The sequence below is a fragment of the Guillardia theta genome, assembly GCF_000315625.1.
Source record: "Guillardia theta CCMP2712 unplaced genomic scaffold GUITHscaffold_129, whole genome shotgun sequence".
NCBI lineage: Eukaryota > Cryptophyceae > Pyrenomonadales > Geminigeraceae > Guillardia > Guillardia theta.
This window is the reverse complement of record NW_005434545.1, coordinates 57,301-74,280: the sequence shown is the minus strand read 5'-3', so window position 1 is coordinate 74,280 and position 16,980 is coordinate 57,301. Positions and strand designations below refer to the sequence as shown.

Genomic DNA, 16,980 nt, shown 5'->3' with positions numbered 1-16,980 from the left:
CTCTCACGAGCTTTACTTGTATCAAACCTCTCACGAGCTTTACTTGTATCAAACCTCTCACGAGCTTTACTTGTATCAAACCTCTCACGAGCTTTACTTGTATCAAACCTCTCATATCCCCTCTCCTCGTATTCACATGCTATTTAAACGCCTAGATCCTCCTCAAACCCCTGGCAATCCGCGAGGATGTCGAAGAAGTATCTCTGCTCGGAGGGGTCGAGCTCGGGCAGCAGGTCGTTGATCAGCTCGCGGTGAAGGTGAGCCGGTAGGTTGGTGACGCTCTCGAGAGCGGAGAGGACAAACTCGTCGAGGGGAGGCACATCGCTCCCCCTCTCCATGCCTGCCGCCCGTCGCTCCTCCAACTCTCGCGTGAAGGCCTCCGTGTCCACCTGACCCGACGACAAGGAGCGCAAGGACGCGCCTGAAAGAACTTCCGCGTCGCTTGATGAGGCGAAGTCGTCAGGATCAAGAGCTCCCTCCTCTCTCCTGTGACCTCCTTGCCCTTCCTCTCCCTCCCTGTCGTCGTCGTCGTCGTCGTCGTCGTCGCCCTCGTCCCTCTCCTCGTCCTCCTCATTGTCCTGATGCTCTTCATCGGTCTTGTCCTCCATCGGTCCGATCACGACACTCTCCATGCTGTCCTCCATCGACTGACTTTCTTCGATGAGCTGCAGGTCCCTCCTGGCCTCAGCGATCAACTGCTTCAGCTTCTCCTTCTCATGCAGCTCCTGTTCTTCATGATGCACCAGCATCGCGTACAAGTCCTCCTCGTTCCTCCCCTTCTCCACCCCAACCCTTCTCACACTCGCCAGACCTCCTACTCCTTTCTTCAGCTCCTTGGGTGCTGTAGGAACCAGTACCTCGCTCCTCTCCTCTTTCTCCTTCCTCTCACTCCATCCTCCCGACCGGATGTCATTGACCCTCTCGGGCACCCGGGCCTTGAGGGACTCGAGCATAAAGAAGTCTTGGTGGCTCCTCCGCCAGCCTCCTCCCTCCCGCTTCCTCCTGCTCTCCTTCTCTTCTGTTGGCGGCTGCTCGCGGGAGCCACGAAATCGCTGCAGGTGCAGCGCCAATGCCGCCTGCTGTCGGTGGGAGAGGAGGCGATCGGCGACCCTGACGGGGTCCAGAGGGAGGGAGGAGGAGGCTCGATCGAGGCGGGGGATCTTGAGCGGAGGGATGAACGTTGTCTTGTGCTGCAACTCAGTTCCGGCCATTACTCTCTCGTTCTCCTTTCCCTGCCCGGACAGCAGCGACGAGGAGCGGAAGAGGCTGGTGCTCTCAGTGCTCTGAGTGCGAGAGGAGAAGACAGGGGAGCTGGCAGGACGAGGCTCCTGCTCGTGGTCAAGAAAGTGACCGAGCCCGAAGCTCTTCTTGCTCCCCCGCGGCGAGGCGACTGAGGGAGCGAAGCTTGCAAAGTACTTGGCGACCTCGTCGGACACTCTGACCTGCTTGTAGAGGAAGGACGCATCTCGCAGCCGAGCCTTGTACAGACTGACGTCGCTCAGGTTCTCCAGCTTCCTGATCAGCTCAGGGATGCACTTCTGCTCGCTCAGCCGTTCCTCCCCGCCCTCCGTCAACGTTCGCAGCTCGTCCCCCGTCGCTCCCTTCCCCTCCGTTGCTCTCCCGTCGACAAGGACGCGGGCTGACAACGGGCGGTGGTTGGAGATCCTGGCAGAGAGAGGGCGAGGAGGAGGAGGAGGAGGAGGAGGTTCAAGGGCCCTCCTGCCCTCTAGAACCCTTGCAGACGAGGGCCGGAAGTCGAGGGAGAGGCTGTCTGGGGGAAACCTCGAGTTCCATTCCAAGATGATCATCTTGTAGCTGATGAAAGTCTTCGCTTCCTCCCACCTGCACACCTTGTTCGACACGGGACAAACGTACGTCCTGCTCCTGATCGTGCTCATTGCAGAGTTGACCTCCCCCGGGGCGCTCATGGTGGGGGAGCAGATGCGGTTGCCGAAGGAGGCGTCAGCAGAGGAGGAAGTCGAAGAGGAGGAGGGGGAGGAGGAGATCTTAAGGTTGCTTGCCCACAGGAATACGACCTTCCCGTCGCCCCTCACTTTGAAGTATCCCTGGATGCCCCACACGCTAACCTTCTGCTCCGTCACCACCCCCACGTGTCGCGATATGCTCGAGCAAAGGCCCTGAAGCTCCTTCTGCAGGAGCAGCGGCACAGGGTCTCTGCGAGTTAAGCTGCTCCCTCCATCGAAGGTGACGGCGCGTTCGTACATGGAGCATCGTCTGTCCCTCAGCGATCGCACGTTGGTGACGCTGTCGACCTTGCACACGTTGTTGTGCCAGGCAGCATGCAGCATGCTGTTAGCCGGTCCTTTAGGTTCCACCCATTTCTGCAGGATCCCGCTGAAGGTCCCTGCTCTGTGCTGCAGAAAGTCTCTGAGCATGACCTCATCCAGGTACTCTACCACCACCTTCCCGAACTCCTCCTCCCCTGCCATGGATGAGCTCGACTGCACGTCCTCTATCAGCATCGCGATGATCCCCGAGCTCCCTCGCCCGAGCTGCCTGGACTTCTTGATGGTGAAGGCTTCAAGGATCTTGCGGGGAGTGACGTTGAAGCTGTTCTTTCTCTTGATCATCCCCATGTCCACCACAGACGTCAGGTACCATCGGGGGTATCCCGGAAACCCCTTGCGGAATGCGATGGTGTCAGGGATGACCAACCGGTCCAGCATGCCTGTGCTGACTCTCTGCTTGAGGTGAGGCTCGTAGGGCTGCAGGTGTAGCATCTCAAAGATCGTGCAAACTGAAAACGTTCGAGGAAAGAAAAACTGCTGTCTTGCCATATTTGTTGGGGGTTCGTCGCCCCTAGACCTGAACCAACACGATCGTCAGCTGTGTCAACAGGAATCTGCCTCTAACCACAAGTCATCGAGCAACTACAAGCAGCAACATCTCCTTTCTGATTGCCAGCTCACTTGCACATTACACTCATCTGTCATTTCTCATCCTACTTCCTCCCTGCTCGTTCACCTTCATCCTACCCTCTCCCTACCAGCCTCCTTTCGCCCTTTACTTCATCACCTTGCCCTTATCATATCTCCTTCAGATTCTTCATCTCCTCTTCCTCTTCTTCCCCTTCTTATTCATCTGCTACTGCTGCTGCTGCTGCTGCTGCTGCTGCTGCTCCTCCTCCTCCTCCTCCTCCTCCTCCTCCTCCGTCTCGTACCTGGATGGAAGCGGCTCATCCAGAGCGTCCGCCATGGTTTTCAACGGCAGAAACTCTGAGGCGAGCGCGGATTCCTTTTATTGAGGCGAGCTCGAGATTCCCTCCCCTTGCAATCCGCATGGGAGGACAGGAGGGAGGGGAGGAGGAGAGGGAGGGAGAGGAAGGAGAGGAGGGGGAGGCGATGGACGCCGCGAGCACCCTCAAGATGTATCAAGAGCAACTGGCTCATGTTTCTCTCTTGCCGCCCTCAGAAGACTTGGAGCTGTTGAAGTGAGCAAGTCTACCTCTCCTCCTCTTCCTCCTCCTCGCTGTCTCACCTTTGCAACAGAGAGAACCTCCGGGAAGCGATCAGCCTTCTGAGCGAGACTGTGAAGGAGGAAGAGAAGGCCAAGGCAGACAAGATCTGGATGGAACTAGCTGAACCAAAGGAGCAGGAGGACGTGGTGAGCAGGTATGGTTGTCGCCTCGAGCAGGTTTATCGTCTGACAAGGACTCAGCGACGATGACATGTTCAGCAATGAAGCCTGGGACAAGAAGAAGCCGCGACCAGAGAAAGAATCGTCGGAGGCATCCCGTAGGGCGAAGGAGCAGCTTCTCAGCAAGCACTTCGCGTCAGGAGGAAAGTTAGACCCCGAAGATCTCAGGAGGGAGATGATAGTGCAGAGGAATCCTGTGCGCATGTACAAGGTGCTTCTGGACTCGGCTCCTCCTCTCTGCCTCACTCTCTTCCTCTTGCACAGCATGACGACGGGGAGGAACGGATCTCAGACGCTGAAAGGAAGAGGAGGAAACAAGAGCTGCTAGAGGAAAGGAAGAAAGAGCTTCTTAGCAGGCAAGCGGAGGAGGTCACGTGCTCAATTTGGCTGACTTGCAGAGAAGACTGGGAAGACTGGACGCTGAAGCTGGGTATGGGAGAGAGAGGAGCAAGTCGCTGGCAGAAGGTGAGAAGGAGGGAGAGGAGGGAGGGAGAGGAGGGAGGGCGGATCGCTGTCGATGACAGCGAGAGCAGACAGCAGCGGGGACGACATGTCAGAGCACAGCAGCAGCACAGCAGGGCAGTTCTCCTCAGTCTCATCGCAAGCAAGGGGAAGCGAACAAGGTGACGTGCGAGGAAGAGAGGAGATAGAGGAAGGCTGACTGGCGGCAGAGTTCGAGATCTTCTCGATGCCTGCTGCCATGAGGGGCGACAAGGTGAGGCCTTGCTGGACCCCAGCTCTCCTCCTCACCGTTGCGAAGGCGTTCGGAGCGTGGGAGAGCGGGACAAGAGGGGTTGCTAGTCGCATCATGTAGGAGAAGTGGAGGAGGAGGGCTAAGCTCAAGGTGCTGACAGGAGGAGGATGGGGTACGTGCATGGAAGCGGTCTCGGGAAGGAAGGGGAGGGCATCATGAACCCTGTGTTTGCCAAGTGGAAGACGAACAGGACGGGGGTCGGCGTGTCAGGTGCGCGTGCTGGAGGAGGCGGCGACCTCTGATGGCTTGCAGACGACAAGATGGAGCAAGTGACGGAAGAGGAGGTGGGAGGCTGAGGGGACGAGGGGAAGGAGAGTGATCGATGGGGCAGGAGGGAAGCGGGAAGAGGAGGAGAGGAGGACGAAAGAAGTGGACGTCAGAGGCTCAGCGGCTGAGAGCAGAAGGTCCACCACGCTCACCTCTGGGCGGTCTGACTGGAGGAGCAGGGGAGCTGCAGGATGAGCAGGGGTGGAATTCAGGTCAGCGGTAGGGGATCCTTGTCCTGGCATGACGTGGCTGCAGGAACCCCCGAAGCCTCGCAGGTGCTCAGCTCAGGAGCCATGGTCGCGTACGGGAAGGCGATGGGACGGTGACTCTCGTGCTGGTCGGGGAGGATGCAGGTTGTCACGATGGTGGCAGGGCCAAGGTGGATGGGATCAAGGGGAAAGACCTGGCGACTGCGATGCTGCATACGCGAGAGGTGAAGACAGCCACCTACTCTTCCTCTCCTCCCCTGCCTCGTTCTCGACCGTTTCCCCTCCTTTTGGAGCTCTGAAAGCTTTTCAGGCAATGCAGCTGGCGCAGCAGCAGGTTCTGCCTCCTCCTCCTCCTCTCTTCCCTTCCTTGCTCGTCCTCTGACTGCCCGCAGCTCTCTCAGTTGGACGCGGCTCTCGCAAGGAACCAGGTGAAAAGCTCGCGGCTGCGGGAGGGAGGTTTGCTGAGCCCCAGCAGGCGAACGAGGGGATGAAGCGCGAGATCGAGCGGAAGAAGACGTGGGTGCTGCAGCACATGGACGAGCTGAGAACGGACGAGCAGGCGATCGCCAAACGGCAGGACAAGGCAGGTGGCAAATCGCTCAAGGGGAAACACTTATTCTGAGATGAGGAGGAAGCGAGCGAGGGCTGTCGCATGACTCGGCAGTTGCGATCTTGGCTTCATTTCAAGGTCTTAAGATTAAAATCTCAATCGGTCGTTGTGGACTCTTCAGGAACTCGTAAGGGGGGAGGAGGATGAGGAGGTATAGATCGAGGATCCTAATCGTCTTCTCCATCTTCGAGGCGACGTTTCTTGGCCTCTCCAGCCTCCTCCTCGCTCGAGTCTTCATCAAGCTCCATTCTCCGCTTCTGCTTCCTTGGGAACGCCTCCTCCGCCGCCTTTTCCTTCGCTTCCTCAGTCGACGTGCCGTCAGGAGCCTCCGCCTGCTCCGAGGAATCGTTGTTCTCCTGCCTCTTGTAGTTCTTCACTTCCGACTCAGACGAGTCGTCGCTATCACTGCCCCCATGGGTCAGCCGCCGATGCTTCCGAGGAGCCTTGTGCTCCTCCTCCGGCTCCTCCTCGGGCTCCTTCCTCTTGTCTTCTTCCTCCTCATCCTTTGCGGGAGCCTCGTCATCTGACAGGAAGTTCTGAATCTCCTCAGCCTCGTTGTCGTCTGCGTCCTCGTTGTCTGAGGGAGCCAGGAAGATCTCCATGCACTTGATCAGCTCCTTGGTCTCGTCCGTCTGACCCTTGGCCTTGAACTTGTTCTTGTCGAGTCGCGACCTCCCAGCCTCGTCGTCGATGAAGTCATCCATCTCGCTCTCTTTCTTCGCTCTCGTCTGCTTCGGTTTTGCTTTCAAGAAGTCGTCGTCCTTGATCAGCCTGTTCTTATGGTCCTCCAGCAGCATGGCACGTTGGACCAACTTCTCTCTCTCTTGGAGACGTTTCTGTCGCTCCAACTCCTGCTTCTCCTCAAGCTCCCTCGCTTTCCTCTCTTCCATTAGTCGGATCACTTGTTTCTTCTCTTCATACGACCTCTGCATCTCTTCCACGGCCTCCATGTACGTCGGGAGGAGCTCGTGCACTTGCCCTCCCCATTGCTCGTACTGCTCCGACTTGAGCCTCTTGTCCTTGGGGAATTCATTCTCTCTGTCGATCTTGCTCAAGAGGCCGGCGATACGTCGCATGACCATCACGTCATGTCCGACCTGCTCGAGGTCTTTCTTGGTATACTCGGGGGCTTCCAGACCCTTATCTTCATGGCTCTGATTGCTGTAGTCCATGTGGGCCTGTCGAACTCCCTCGATCACTTTCTGAGCGGAGGCGTACAACACAAAGATCATGTTGAACTGCAGCGACCAGTCACGAGGGGCCAGATGCATCGCCTTCTGCAGAGTTCTGCGGCACTGGAAGAGCAGGTTGCGGTCGAAGGCGATGAACTTGTCCTCCTTGGAGTCCTTGGATGCCTTGAGGGTCTTCCCCTTGTCCGCGAGATAAAACTCAGCTTTCGCGATCGAGGTCAGGAGCCCAACGTCGTGCCCATCAAAGAACCTATCCAGCGCCGCCTTGTAAATCTTGATGGCCTGAGTGAACTCGTCTTGGAGGAAGTGGATATGTCCAAGGTTGATCCAGGCATCTGGAAGCTGATGAGGAGCAGTCTCGCGCAGATGTGCGAAGATGGACTTTGCTTCGGAAAGTCGACCACTCTGCCCGATCACAGTGGCGGCTCCATTGGCGGCGAGGAGGTTGGTACCGCCCTCACTCTCGATCACTCGAGAATAGAAGGAAAGAGCGCGAGAGAGGTACTGAACGTACTTACTTCGAGACTTGTCTGTGTCTTGACTGTCTCCGTCATGTTTCGCGCTAGAAAAGAATATGTTGCCAAGAAGCACATTCGCAAGAGCATGATTCGAGTTCCTGCTCAGAATCTTTTCCAGGTATTTCTGAGCACGGGAGAAGTTCAAGATTTTCATGGCCAGCTTTGCAAGATGGATAAGAGTCTCCTCGTGATTCGGATTGACCTGCAGGGCTAGCAGGAGCCAGGTTGACGCATCCCTATTGTTTCCACGAGTCTCGCAAATGGAAGCAATTCGAAGGTAGGCATCCATGTAGTTCGGCCGTTCTTTGATGATCGTCTGGTAAATGTTGTAGGCAATATTGTGCTGTTGCTTCTGTTCCTGCAGACGAGCATAATTGTACAAGATCGTGACACCCTGGCCCTTCATCGCATCATTCAAGTCAATGCTCTCAACCACCTTGACAGTGCCGCTGCCCGGCTCGACTTGAATTCCACACGAGAACAATGCTTTCTCGTAGAACTTCATGGCCTTAGCATGATCGCCCTGTTTCTGGTAGAGAGAAGCTATGTTGTTCAAGATGCTGGTGTTGACAGGCAGCTTTTTCCTTTTGAGAACTTCCCTTGCCTTGTGGTAAAGCTGAAGGGATCTTGCAGGATTTTGTTTCTCAAGAAGTTGTGCCAACTCCATCCACACTTCCTCATCAATCTTGTTTTCGATTTCAAACTCTGTGATCTTCCGCAAGTGCATAATAGCTTTCTCAGTATCCCCGAGCTTGGAGCACAGAAAGCCCATGAGTTTGCGTGCTTCGTAATTATTCGGCTGGGTTTGGAGCACCTTGTCCAGGCAGGGGATCGCCTCTGAGAACTTGTTGTAATGCGTGAAAGTCTGACCTAAACCGAATTGAGGAAGCAAGAAGTCTGGCCAGAAACTGACTGCATGGTTGTAATACTTGTGCGCCTGATCAAAGTCCTTCCTGAGATGGTAAACCCTTGCAATATGATAACAGCTCTCAGCTTTGATCTTCTTAACATCAGTTGTGTTGTAGGCAATCGTAGCCAAGCTGTGAGCTTTCTCAAGCTCTTCTCCGATGATATAGTGATTGGCCAAGTGATTGAGAACAACAGCGTTTTGGTCTCCATTGTTTTGGTATGCTCGCTTCAGATATTTGAGCGACTTGGCAACTTGCCTACGAACGAAGGTGCCTTCTTGCTCTTCCGTCAAGTTGGCTGGAGGATCTCTGTTCATCTCGATGATGGCGAGGCCAACAAGACCTTCCACATTGTTCGGAGAAAGCTCTACAACTCTCTCAAAGGCCTTCAAAGCATAGTCGTCTAGTTTCAAAGCGGCGTAACAGTGAGCAAGGCCCAGGCGAACTTCAGGAGGGCATGCAGGATTCAAACGAAGAACCTGTTTGTAACTTTTGAGCGCTTCACCATACTGTCTCTTGTTGAACTGAACTGACGCCTTCCCCAGCCACGCGGGTATGCATGTTCGATCGCACTCGATCGCGTTGTCGAACATTACTCCTGCTTGCATCAAGTGATCGCCGGAGGAGTCAGAGCCCTTGCGTGTGGGCAATGACATCTTCGCGATATGGATGAGGCCCTTTCCAACGAAAGTGAGGGCAACACCGCGATCTATCCTATCAGCTTGCTGGAACAGCTCTGTTGCCTTCTGAAAATGCTGCTCCTTCGTCTGCCTGCTCTTCGTCCTCGACGCCATCTGTACATGATATGCTGCAAGACAGTTCAAGAGGGCAATACGGCCATGTTTATCGTCCTTGTAGTAGTCCTGATAGAAGGGGCCTTCGTCTCCCGTGCTCGTCTCCATGACCATCAGGAACTGGGGCACGCGGTTCTGCTGGTAGTAGGCAAGGGCCAACTCCAGCCACAGCTTGAGGGGAGCAAGCTCACTGGCAAGAATCTGCATGATCTCATTGGGATCATCCGGCAGCTCGCTCTTCGGAAGCTCCAAGATCTCGTCCTCCGTCTCATGGATCGGCACCGCTAGTACCCCCGCCATGCTCCAGCCGCTCTGCCTCCGTCGCCGATCTTTTGTACTCTCGTTTCATCAGGAACTCAGCCGTTACACCGTTAAACCTTGTTTGAAACCGTCCATAACTGTCAGGTCCTTTTGAAGTCCGGCCGGGTTTGCTGTCCCGGCATGGTCTGGCGCCATGGGGGGAACAAAGGACGCCTGCTTGCTTCTGCCAGCTCTCTTAGTCTTCTTTCATGATGGAACAGTGAGAAGGAGTACAACTGTCGTACATCAGCTCTCTTAGTCTTCTTTCATGATGGAACAGTGAGAAGGAGTACAACTGTCGTACATCAGCTCTCTTAGTCTTCTTTCATGATGGAACAGTGAGAAGGAGTACAACTGTCGTACATCAGCTCTCTTAGTCTTCTTTCATGATGGAACAGTGAGAAGGAGTACAACTGTCGTACATCAGCTCTTAGTCTTCTTTCATGATGGAACAGTGAGAAGGAGTACAACTGTCGTCCATCAGCTCTTAGTCTTCTTTCATGATGGAACAGTGAGAAGGAGTACAACTGTCGTACATCAGCTCTTGCCATTGTCGACGACATGCAGGGTGGCGGATATGTCCCGTCGTCAGGTTTCAGTACCCGTGGAAAGGTTTCAGGCTTATGTTGTCTTCCAGGAGAGCAACCTCATAGCGTTGGATATGCTGTAGCAAGTGGAATCAGTGAACAACCTCAAGGTTACCCACGATAAATCTTTATCGCACGTGTCTGACAACAGCCATCCAGGGCAAAACAAATTTGTGGAACCTCGACTGAGATTTGAACGGGACATCGGCAGGAGGAGAATCCTCGAGATTCTTCGTGCTGTGGCGAATGACGGAAGGATATTTGAGCATGGCCAGCAAGGAAAAGCATGGCAGGAACATGTTGAGCAACTGAATCAACAAGAAATCTTTCAGATAGGAGGGAAAGGCGCACTCAAGGTTTGGCAAGCTACAGTCAGAACATCTTATCAGATTGATTGAGTTGTTTGATCTCCAGGTGGGAACTGCTAAAGAAAAGTTCCTGGAAGGACTTCGAGCGTGGAAGGTAAGCAGGCCGAGAATACAATCGCACAAACTTATCTCTTGGCCAAAACTAGGAGGAGACGAGGAGGAGGATAGAGGCTGGCGAGGCTGCGCCACCTGAAAGCGAGATGGAAATGTCATGCTGCTGGCTCCAACTTCTCTTCCTCACGATTCTTCAGGCTCTGGAGACGCTGTGCTACCTCAGAAGCTTTCCACCAGTCGCAAGACCCGTCCCGGAGCCGCTCTAACCGAGATGCGGTGACCAGGCGAGCTCAGCTGAACTCGGGGCTGATCGACCCTGCAAACAGTTCGTCGGTGCTTTCGATGCGGACCAGCGCCATCGCGCTTCAGATATCTCGCGGCAGGTTCCGCCAAGCACTCGATGCAAGAGCTGTGCCGGTGAGGTGTCGGGTGCAGGTCCTTCCGTTTGCGGAGGAAGCGTCAAGGAAGAGGAGTGCCTCCGTGGGTGAGAGTGAAAGATTCTTAATCTGAGGCGATTCAAGACCCTTGCCTGCAGCACTGGACGACTTCTACCTCACTCCAGGGCTCTTTGATCGCGAGGTCGCTTCTCTTCACACCTGGTATCTACTGACCACCATCACACCAGGAGGCACGCAGTATTGCCGAGAGGAAGCTTGCTGCGGAAGAGAAGCGTGCAGTAAGGAGGATCGTCTGCAATGTTATATTCCTTTGATGTAGTGTTCCCAGATCGCGCAAGAGATACGAGCGAGGGCTGAGCTGATGACATCGCAAGCAAAAATGATGGAAAGAATGCTTGAAGCAAGGCAACAGGTAAATCTCAATCTTCCCTTCCACAGTGAAGATGCTGTTCAAATTTGCACCTGATGATGCTGATAGGGGATTCCCGTACCAGAAGATTTCCTTGCAAGATTGATGCAATGAACCTCGATCATGACAGTCGGACCGGCAACGCACCGTAATGAGTCATGTCATGTAATGCTGAAGTGTGAATTATTCAAGTTCGGATTATGATTGACACAAGACTGATCCCTGGGCTCGGGTAATGAACGGCCCGGGCCGTCGGCGGTGGGACTAAACCTGCTGGATTGTGAACCTGCTGGATTGTGGGGCCGTCACAAGTTTCTTAGGCTCGGCGATGAGATAAATTATGTACAGCTGCAGCCTTGCATCCGAGCATGTGGCAGACAACTCTCTTGTCAGTACTGGTGTCTGGAGACCGCAGGGCACCTTTGTTTGTGCCACTGTGCTAACAAGAGAGCAGTCTATCAGAGAGGTGATGTGACAAGCGCTGTGAGGGGCATCGTGAGATCAAAGACCACGACGCGTGATCAGATCGGATCATCATGGAGTCCAGGTCCACACATCAGAAGCCTTCATATCCTCCAGAACATCAATAATTTTTTTTTCGAAGTAGCGAAAGGATAGAAGGCGTAGAATTGATGAGATTTGAAATAGGCACAAAAAAGTTTGTAGTCCAGTGTCACGGTTGGACTTTCGGTTCCAAGGTCACAACTCATTCCTCGGAACTGAGTTCGAGCTCCCTGCCCCCCACCCCCCACCCCCGGGTCCGCTTGTCGCCTAACTGAGTCAGACTACATGGTACCTGATCAGAGTCATAGGACAAATTTGCTGAAGTTAGCGGCCTAATTTGCATGATCATATGGGAACTTGAGTTCCGATCATCGGACTCGTGTGTCCGTGTCAGTCGACCAACAGCAAATTCCATGACCTCGAGACATCGCCAAGTTAAAGTTATTAGGCAGGCCGGTGCCAGGCTACTCAGACTAGCGGCCCGGTCACCGCCGTGACCGGGTCCGGTGATCATGGCAGGCACCGTCACCGTGACGGTGGCCGCCGGGTGCCGGGCCGGGCCGGGCCGGGGGCCGCCCGGTGCTTGAAACTGATCTAGTCTTCTAGTCACTATGAAAGGCATCAACGCTGCCGTTGATTCCAGTCCGCAATGCTCTCAAAGCGGGAAAGCGAGGGACGGGGTCGGTGAAGGCTCAGCAAGCGCGAGAGGCCAAGCGAGAGGTCAAGGCGAGACACACAACTGAGATGGGAGATGAGAAATCCCAGTATGTCTGCAAACTCAAAAGCATAGAGCAGGCGTTCGACGTCGGTGAAAGTGTACTGGACCCTGTGCTCCAGCGGGTAAAGCAGAAGCCTATCAAAGAACTGTCCCACGTAGATTTCAAGATTCAGCTCAAGGAGCTTGAAATAGGTCGCATTATCATCCATGCCTTATCTCCGTGCTCCCCTCTTGTTGTCTTCCGCTGTCAACTTTGCCTGAACTTTTCTTCATGTGATGGTTGCTTGACTTGGGGATGATTGCTTCGCAGACATCACAGAGAGAGATTTCTTCTGTGCTCTTGAAAGACATGGACGCGATATGGCCATCATGCGAAATTCCTTTTTGGATTCAAAAGTTTCTGGTCAAATCATGAATAGCATTGTCGATCGGGCCAGACTGAATGCAAAATGGTCAATCTGGTTGGAGCGACGGTTTGAGAAGGTGTTTGCCTTGGATTGAGTTGTAGGCAATTAACACCTTGTATAGAACAAAGTTCTATCTCTGATCAAGCATGAGCTCGAACAAAAGCAAAACTACAAGTCAACCTTGCCAATCACTGACTTCGAGGTTCGAATGATTTCCTGGCATATCTCTCTCCCTCAAGGTCGCTCCTCCTCAGGATGTGCTAGGAGGTCTTGGGCTTGAGCCCTCCAAGATCTCAATCAGCTCAGCGCAGGGTGCGGACCAGGTGATCGGAGTAAGACTAGAGAAGAATCGACCTGAAGGCGACTGTTTGTAGATCGAAGTTGAAGAAGCCATGACGAGCGTAGAAAGAGATTTGGAGCAGGCATGGGATGCGCCTGCACAACGAATGCTCTTCGAGATTTTGCACGTGGAAGACAGAACTGAGATCGAGACCATATTCGCCGTCTACGACTTCCATGGTACAATCGGGTATTGGACATATCTTGGGATGATGACGTGTTGGGCAGGCAATGACAAGATGAAGAAACGAGACCTTTGTGCAACCTTGATTAGCTGTGGTTGGAATCAGCATGTCAGCTTGTGATGAACTTCATTATTCCGTCTGAGTCTCTCATCGCAGGTGTTGGACAGTCTCGGTATCTCTAACAAGAAGGACGAGGAAATCGACTTGGAATCCTTCTTGAACCTTGTTATAATTCACGGGGTGTACCGTTGGTCAACATAACGGTAATCAGACAGATATTCACTAAGGAGATCGGGGAATTTCTTTCGTTCAAGCGCAAAGATTTTGTTGTACATTCAGCCTTATGCAATCTAGCCCATGTATCTAAATATCAGGGTTCACGCTGTGAACTTTTAGGAGTGCTGAGTCATCGAAAGAACGAAGTTCCACCAGACTGCCACACAGTTGACGAAGAGAACCTGTTTCCAACACGAGAGTCATGTAGCCGTACAAGCCAATGATGAATGTGTAGCACTACTGCACGCGTACCTGCAACTTGACAGGAACAATCGAGAAGTTGAGGATTTGAACAGCCGGCCACACTTTGTAGTTTGTGATCAATGTCGGGACAAGATCATGCTTCACTTTTGCAACTGCCTTGTCGACGCTGGAGTTGAAAGAAGCAACGTCAGATGAAAGCAATTTGAACAAAAAGCGGCAAGTGACTCACAGCTGAGACAGAGATTGCTGGACGACTGCAGTTTGCTGCAACCCCTTGTTGAGGGTGAGACTGAAACCAGACAGAACTCCTTCGATCATGGTCAACATGAAGAAAGTGAAGGCCGTGATGACAGGAGGGAAGAGAATCTGATCCATCGCCATCTTCCAGACACCTCGCATCGCAATGGTAGCCTGTCTTCTCGTCAGTTTTGCAGTCAAAGGCAGCTCAACGGCATACAGGGATCGTGGCTTCGATGATGTTATACCACTTGTACGCAATTGGAGTGAACCCAAAACCACCCCAGCTCGAGAAAACAAGAAGCCTCTTGATGTCGAGCTCTGAGAATTGAATCCCGGCTGTAATCTGAGAGATGATATCACCAAAGAGACCAATCACAAACCCCGTGGCCATGCGCGTCGCCAGCGGGTTCTTGTCCAAGAGTTCGAGGTATTTGGCCCAATATCGCTCGGGGAGGCTGCCCCCATTATTGTCTCCTCCTCCTCCTCCTCCTCCTCCTCCTCCTCCTCGAAGTCTGATACCACTACGACAAGCAAGGTCAGGAGAGAACACATCAACGGGATTAGAGAGAGGAGTGTGCTTACCCCCCTGACCCGCCAGCTGACGCTAGCTCCATGGTCTTGGGAAGAGATCCTCGTCCGCGCGTGGAGCGAACAGCCCCGAAGCGAGCATGGCTCCTTGAAGCCATCATGTCATGCGTCAGTGCGAAAGCCTCCGCCATCGAGGCCACCCCGAGGACCAGAACCAGCAGAGGACCGCGCGGCATTTTGCCGATGTTGGGAACAGTGGGGATGAGGGTGTCGTGGGTAAGTGGGGGATGAGGGTGATCGGATCCCTTGGTCACAATGCTGATTGGTGCCCTCCTCCTCCTAGCGGTCGGGGGGGGAGGAGGCGCAGCAGCAGCAGCAGCAGGATGGGGAGGAGGAAGAGCAGAAGGATATGAAGGATGTCAGAGTGTGGCGGATGCTCGGGATCAGATGAGTCTGGAGCTGGTAAGCCCCCGACAAGGCGAGTGGATTCACCAGCAGGTAGTTTGCTGGGCTCATTCTTGCATCCCTGCCTCCCGCTTGTTCTTGTTATGCTCCCTTGTGTGTGTGCTTCTTGTGAGCATTGCGACTTCAGGCCTTCAGTCCCACTGTGGACGTCTGGGTTCCAGGGCGGCAGGGGTGGGAGGAGAAGCTTTTCGTTCACCTGAGCTGGAGCAGCGAGGATTTCATCGACGTAGGAGCATGAGCTACATTGCGACTCACTGACTCACTTTCCACTAGTTGGAATTCGGTGACTGGGAAGTTCGCTGGGTGGACACGGAGTTCTATTCACGACCCTTCCCTCACTCGTTGAAGATTTTCCAGCAGTCGAACGGCAGCAATGGCGCGAGTTTGCAACAGTTGGTGAAGAGCTCAGTGAGTGTGAGGATCCTTCCCCCAGACAGAAACGACCTGATGCATCAAGACTCGCAAGCATCGATCCGCGCGCTTCTTGTGGACAAGACCTGCAGTTTTAGCGAGGATCCTGAGACGAGGGTGCTGAACAAGACGAGAGGGGACAAGAGGAGTGAAGGGTGCGTCCTGCTTGAGGTGGAGGCTTCCTTCCGACTGCTCTCTCGCTGGGCATCGTTCCTCGATGCTCATCGTGACAACCCGCTCTTGGGTGAAGCCATCCTGGACTATCCGGCAAGGAGTGGAAGAGTTTGGCCGCCTGCCGGTGATCCTTGTGGTGCTTGTCTCTCCTGCTCCCGCTCCTGCTGCTGCTCCCACTGCTGCTCCAGCTTCTAGATGCTTCTACTCCTTGATGGATGAAGACGAAGTTGAAGTTGATCAGGAGCCTGTATGTCTCATGTAGCTGATAGGGATTTTCGGTGTACGTTTTTGGTTGTGTCCGATGTCTAGCACAAAGATGTGCTTCGTTCTGTTGAATTTACTCTACTCTAGGTATTCTGGTGATGAAGCAACAGCACGAAAACCATGTGGACCTGCGAATCTTGCTGATAGGACGAGACAGTGAGAATGGGTTTCTGCATGTTCTTGTCAACTCTTCTTCCTACGCCAACATCTCTGCATGGGAAGTGAGTCACGTGGGTTCGAGGGAGCAGCCGGGCTATCAGCTGGAGCTCGACGAGCTTCCTGCGGGCCGTCACTGCTTCCTCTTGGAGCACATGCTTGATGAGCAGCGAAGGTTCGCCACTCCTTCGCATAGCCTTTGCCTGGACCTTCCCCCGTCTCCTCGCTCCTCGTCAACCAATCCGGACAGCAGAGAAGATCACAAGGCCTGTAGTGTTGAGGGGGACGGGAAGTGCAGAGACAGCAAGAGACGGGATGCGACGAGGACATTGCTGGTGAGCTGGATGCCTCCGGTACATCACGTGACCGGAATGTCAGAGCGACTCTACCAGGTTGCCATTTGCCTCACTCACCACAACTCACGTGCTTGGAAGGTGGTGGCAATGCTGAAGAGCATGGGGCATCAAGTGTCGCTTGTCTCCCAGCAGGTGCTCCCTCGTCCTGCCCCTATCTCTCGCTCGTCCGACTCTTTCTTGCAGTGCTCCGCCTTCTCTGGTGAAGAGCTGTCCCATGGTCTGAGCTCCTTCGTCGACTTTCGTGCCTGCGGAGCGGTGGGAGGCAGAGAGGTCAAGGGGACTCGCCGACTTGCCTGCAGGCTCTCAATCCGTCGGTCGCCACTCGCGTGCTCATGGAAGTGAATCCGAGGTGAGCGACGATGGAGGAGGCAAAGGATTCAAACCCCAGCAGGTTTGTCTTAGTCGCTTCTTGGTGGTTCGGACATCCTCATCACCGCAGCTTGCCGGAAGGTGAAGTGCTACAGCCGTCGCTCCCCCCCTCCTCATCCACATGCAGTCTGGTATCCGCTCGTCCGTGACTTCGCTCCTAAGGTGCGAGAAATCCACCTGATGATCGTGCTCTAAGAGCCCTCTGCCTCTTCCTCCACCTGCCTCCCCTTGCCCCTTCCTCGTTGTTTCCTCCTCTGCCCTTGGAGCAGGCGGCGCTTGTCATGCTGGTGGACGATCTGTTCCTGCCCTTCCCCTACCACTACAACTCGACGGTCTCAGCGGTAAGGAGCGAGGCTCAGAC

At 54.2% G+C, this 16,980-nt stretch overlaps 6 protein-coding genes across 6 annotated transcripts; 3 read left to right on the top strand and 3 right to left on the bottom strand.

Moving 5' to 3' along the window:
• Nucleotides 1-143: 143 nt before the first annotated feature.
• GUITHDRAFT_146591 (hypothetical protein) lies at nt 144-2,798 on the bottom strand (the record flags this gene model as incomplete). The annotated part of the gene is made up of 1 exon (XM_005822206.1): nt 144-2,798. One exon carries the CDS (start codon nt 2,796-2,798, stop codon nt 144-146), a length of 2,655 nt encoding a protein of 884 aa, XP_005822263.1.
• A 564-nt stretch (nt 2,799-3,362) lies between these two features.
• On the top strand, nt 3,363-5,509 carry GUITHDRAFT_146590 (hypothetical protein; the record flags this gene model as incomplete). Its single annotated transcript, XM_005822205.1, has 14 exons — nt 3,363-3,451; nt 3,510-3,632; nt 3,697-3,868; nt 3,922-4,122; nt 4,191-4,280; nt 4,373-4,467; nt 4,512-4,621; nt 4,664-4,695; nt 4,743-4,890; nt 4,934-5,000; nt 5,051-5,111; nt 5,198-5,221; nt 5,280-5,315; nt 5,363-5,509. The coding sequence occupies 14 exons, from the start codon at nt 3,363-3,365 to the stop codon at nt 5,507-5,509; spliced, it is 1,395 nt and encodes a 464-aa protein (XP_005822262.1).
• Nucleotides 5,510-6,957: 1,448 nt separating this feature from the next.
• On the bottom strand, nt 6,958-9,207 carry GUITHDRAFT_79976 (hypothetical protein; the record flags this gene model as incomplete). Its single annotated transcript, XM_005822204.1, has 1 exon — nt 6,958-9,207. A coding segment is annotated over one exon (2,250 nt), but the record flags the coding sequence as incomplete, so codon positions are not given.
• A 134-nt stretch (nt 9,208-9,341) lies between these two features.
• On the top strand, nt 9,342-11,675 carry GUITHDRAFT_166024 (hypothetical protein). Its single transcript, XM_005822203.1, has 10 exons — nt 9,342-9,799; nt 9,845-9,904; nt 9,954-10,150; nt 10,209-10,256; nt 10,543-10,599; nt 10,652-10,700; nt 10,752-10,795; nt 10,842-10,892; nt 10,943-11,026; nt 11,093-11,675. The coding sequence occupies exons 1-10, from the start codon at nt 9,769-9,771 to the stop codon at nt 11,135-11,137; spliced, it is 666 nt and encodes a 221-aa protein (XP_005822260.1). The 5' UTR covers nt 9,342-9,768; the 3' UTR covers nt 11,138-11,675.
• Nucleotides 11,676-12,271: 596 nt separating this feature from the next.
• On the top strand, nt 12,272-13,437 carry GUITHDRAFT_146587 (hypothetical protein; the record flags this gene model as incomplete). The annotated part of the gene is made up of 7 exons (XM_005822202.1): nt 12,272-12,437; nt 12,556-12,728; nt 12,774-12,854; nt 12,892-12,975; nt 13,075-13,171; nt 13,220-13,284; nt 13,333-13,437. The coding sequence occupies 7 exons, from the start codon at nt 12,272-12,274 to the stop codon at nt 13,435-13,437; spliced, it is 771 nt and encodes a 256-aa protein (XP_005822259.1).
• Nucleotides 13,438-13,482: 45 nt separating this feature from the next.
• GUITHDRAFT_97867 (hypothetical protein) lies at nt 13,483-14,329 on the bottom strand. Its single transcript, XM_005822201.1, has 4 exons — nt 14,114-14,329; nt 13,886-14,067; nt 13,705-13,822; nt 13,483-13,634 (listed from the first exon to the last, which is right to left on the bottom strand). Exons 1-4 carry the CDS (start codon nt 14,285-14,287, stop codon nt 13,569-13,571), a joined length of 540 nt encoding a protein of 179 aa, XP_005822258.1. The 5' UTR covers nt 14,288-14,329; the 3' UTR covers nt 13,483-13,568.
• Nucleotides 14,330-16,980: the final 2,651 nt, after the last annotated feature.

Bases quoted from the DNA above. Each gene is read 5' to 3' on its own strand.
- GUITHDRAFT_166024 (XM_005822203.1), top strand. From the start codon at position 9,769: ATGCAGGGTGGCGGATATGTCCCGTCGTCAG. The intron at 10,600-10,651 runs GTTCCGCCAAGC...TGTCGGGTGCAG, and splicing joins CTTCAGATATCTCGCGGCAG to GTCCTTCCGTTTGCGGAGGA. The intron at 11,027-11,092 runs GTAAATCTCAAT...TGATGCTGATAG, and splicing joins TGCTTGAAGCAAGGCAACAG to GGGATTCCCGTACCAGAAGA.
- GUITHDRAFT_97867 (XM_005822201.1), bottom strand. From the start codon at position 14,287: ATGGCCACGGGGTTTGTGATTGGTCTCTTTGGTGATATCATCTCTCAG. The intron at 14,068-14,113 runs GTATGCCGTTGA...ACGAGAAGACAG, and splicing joins TCATCGAAGCCACGATCCCT to GCTACCATTGCGATGCGAGG. The intron at 13,635-13,704 runs GTACGCGTGCAG...TGTTGGAAACAG, and splicing joins TTGTTCCTGTCAAGTTGCAG to GTTCTCTTCGTCAACTGTGT.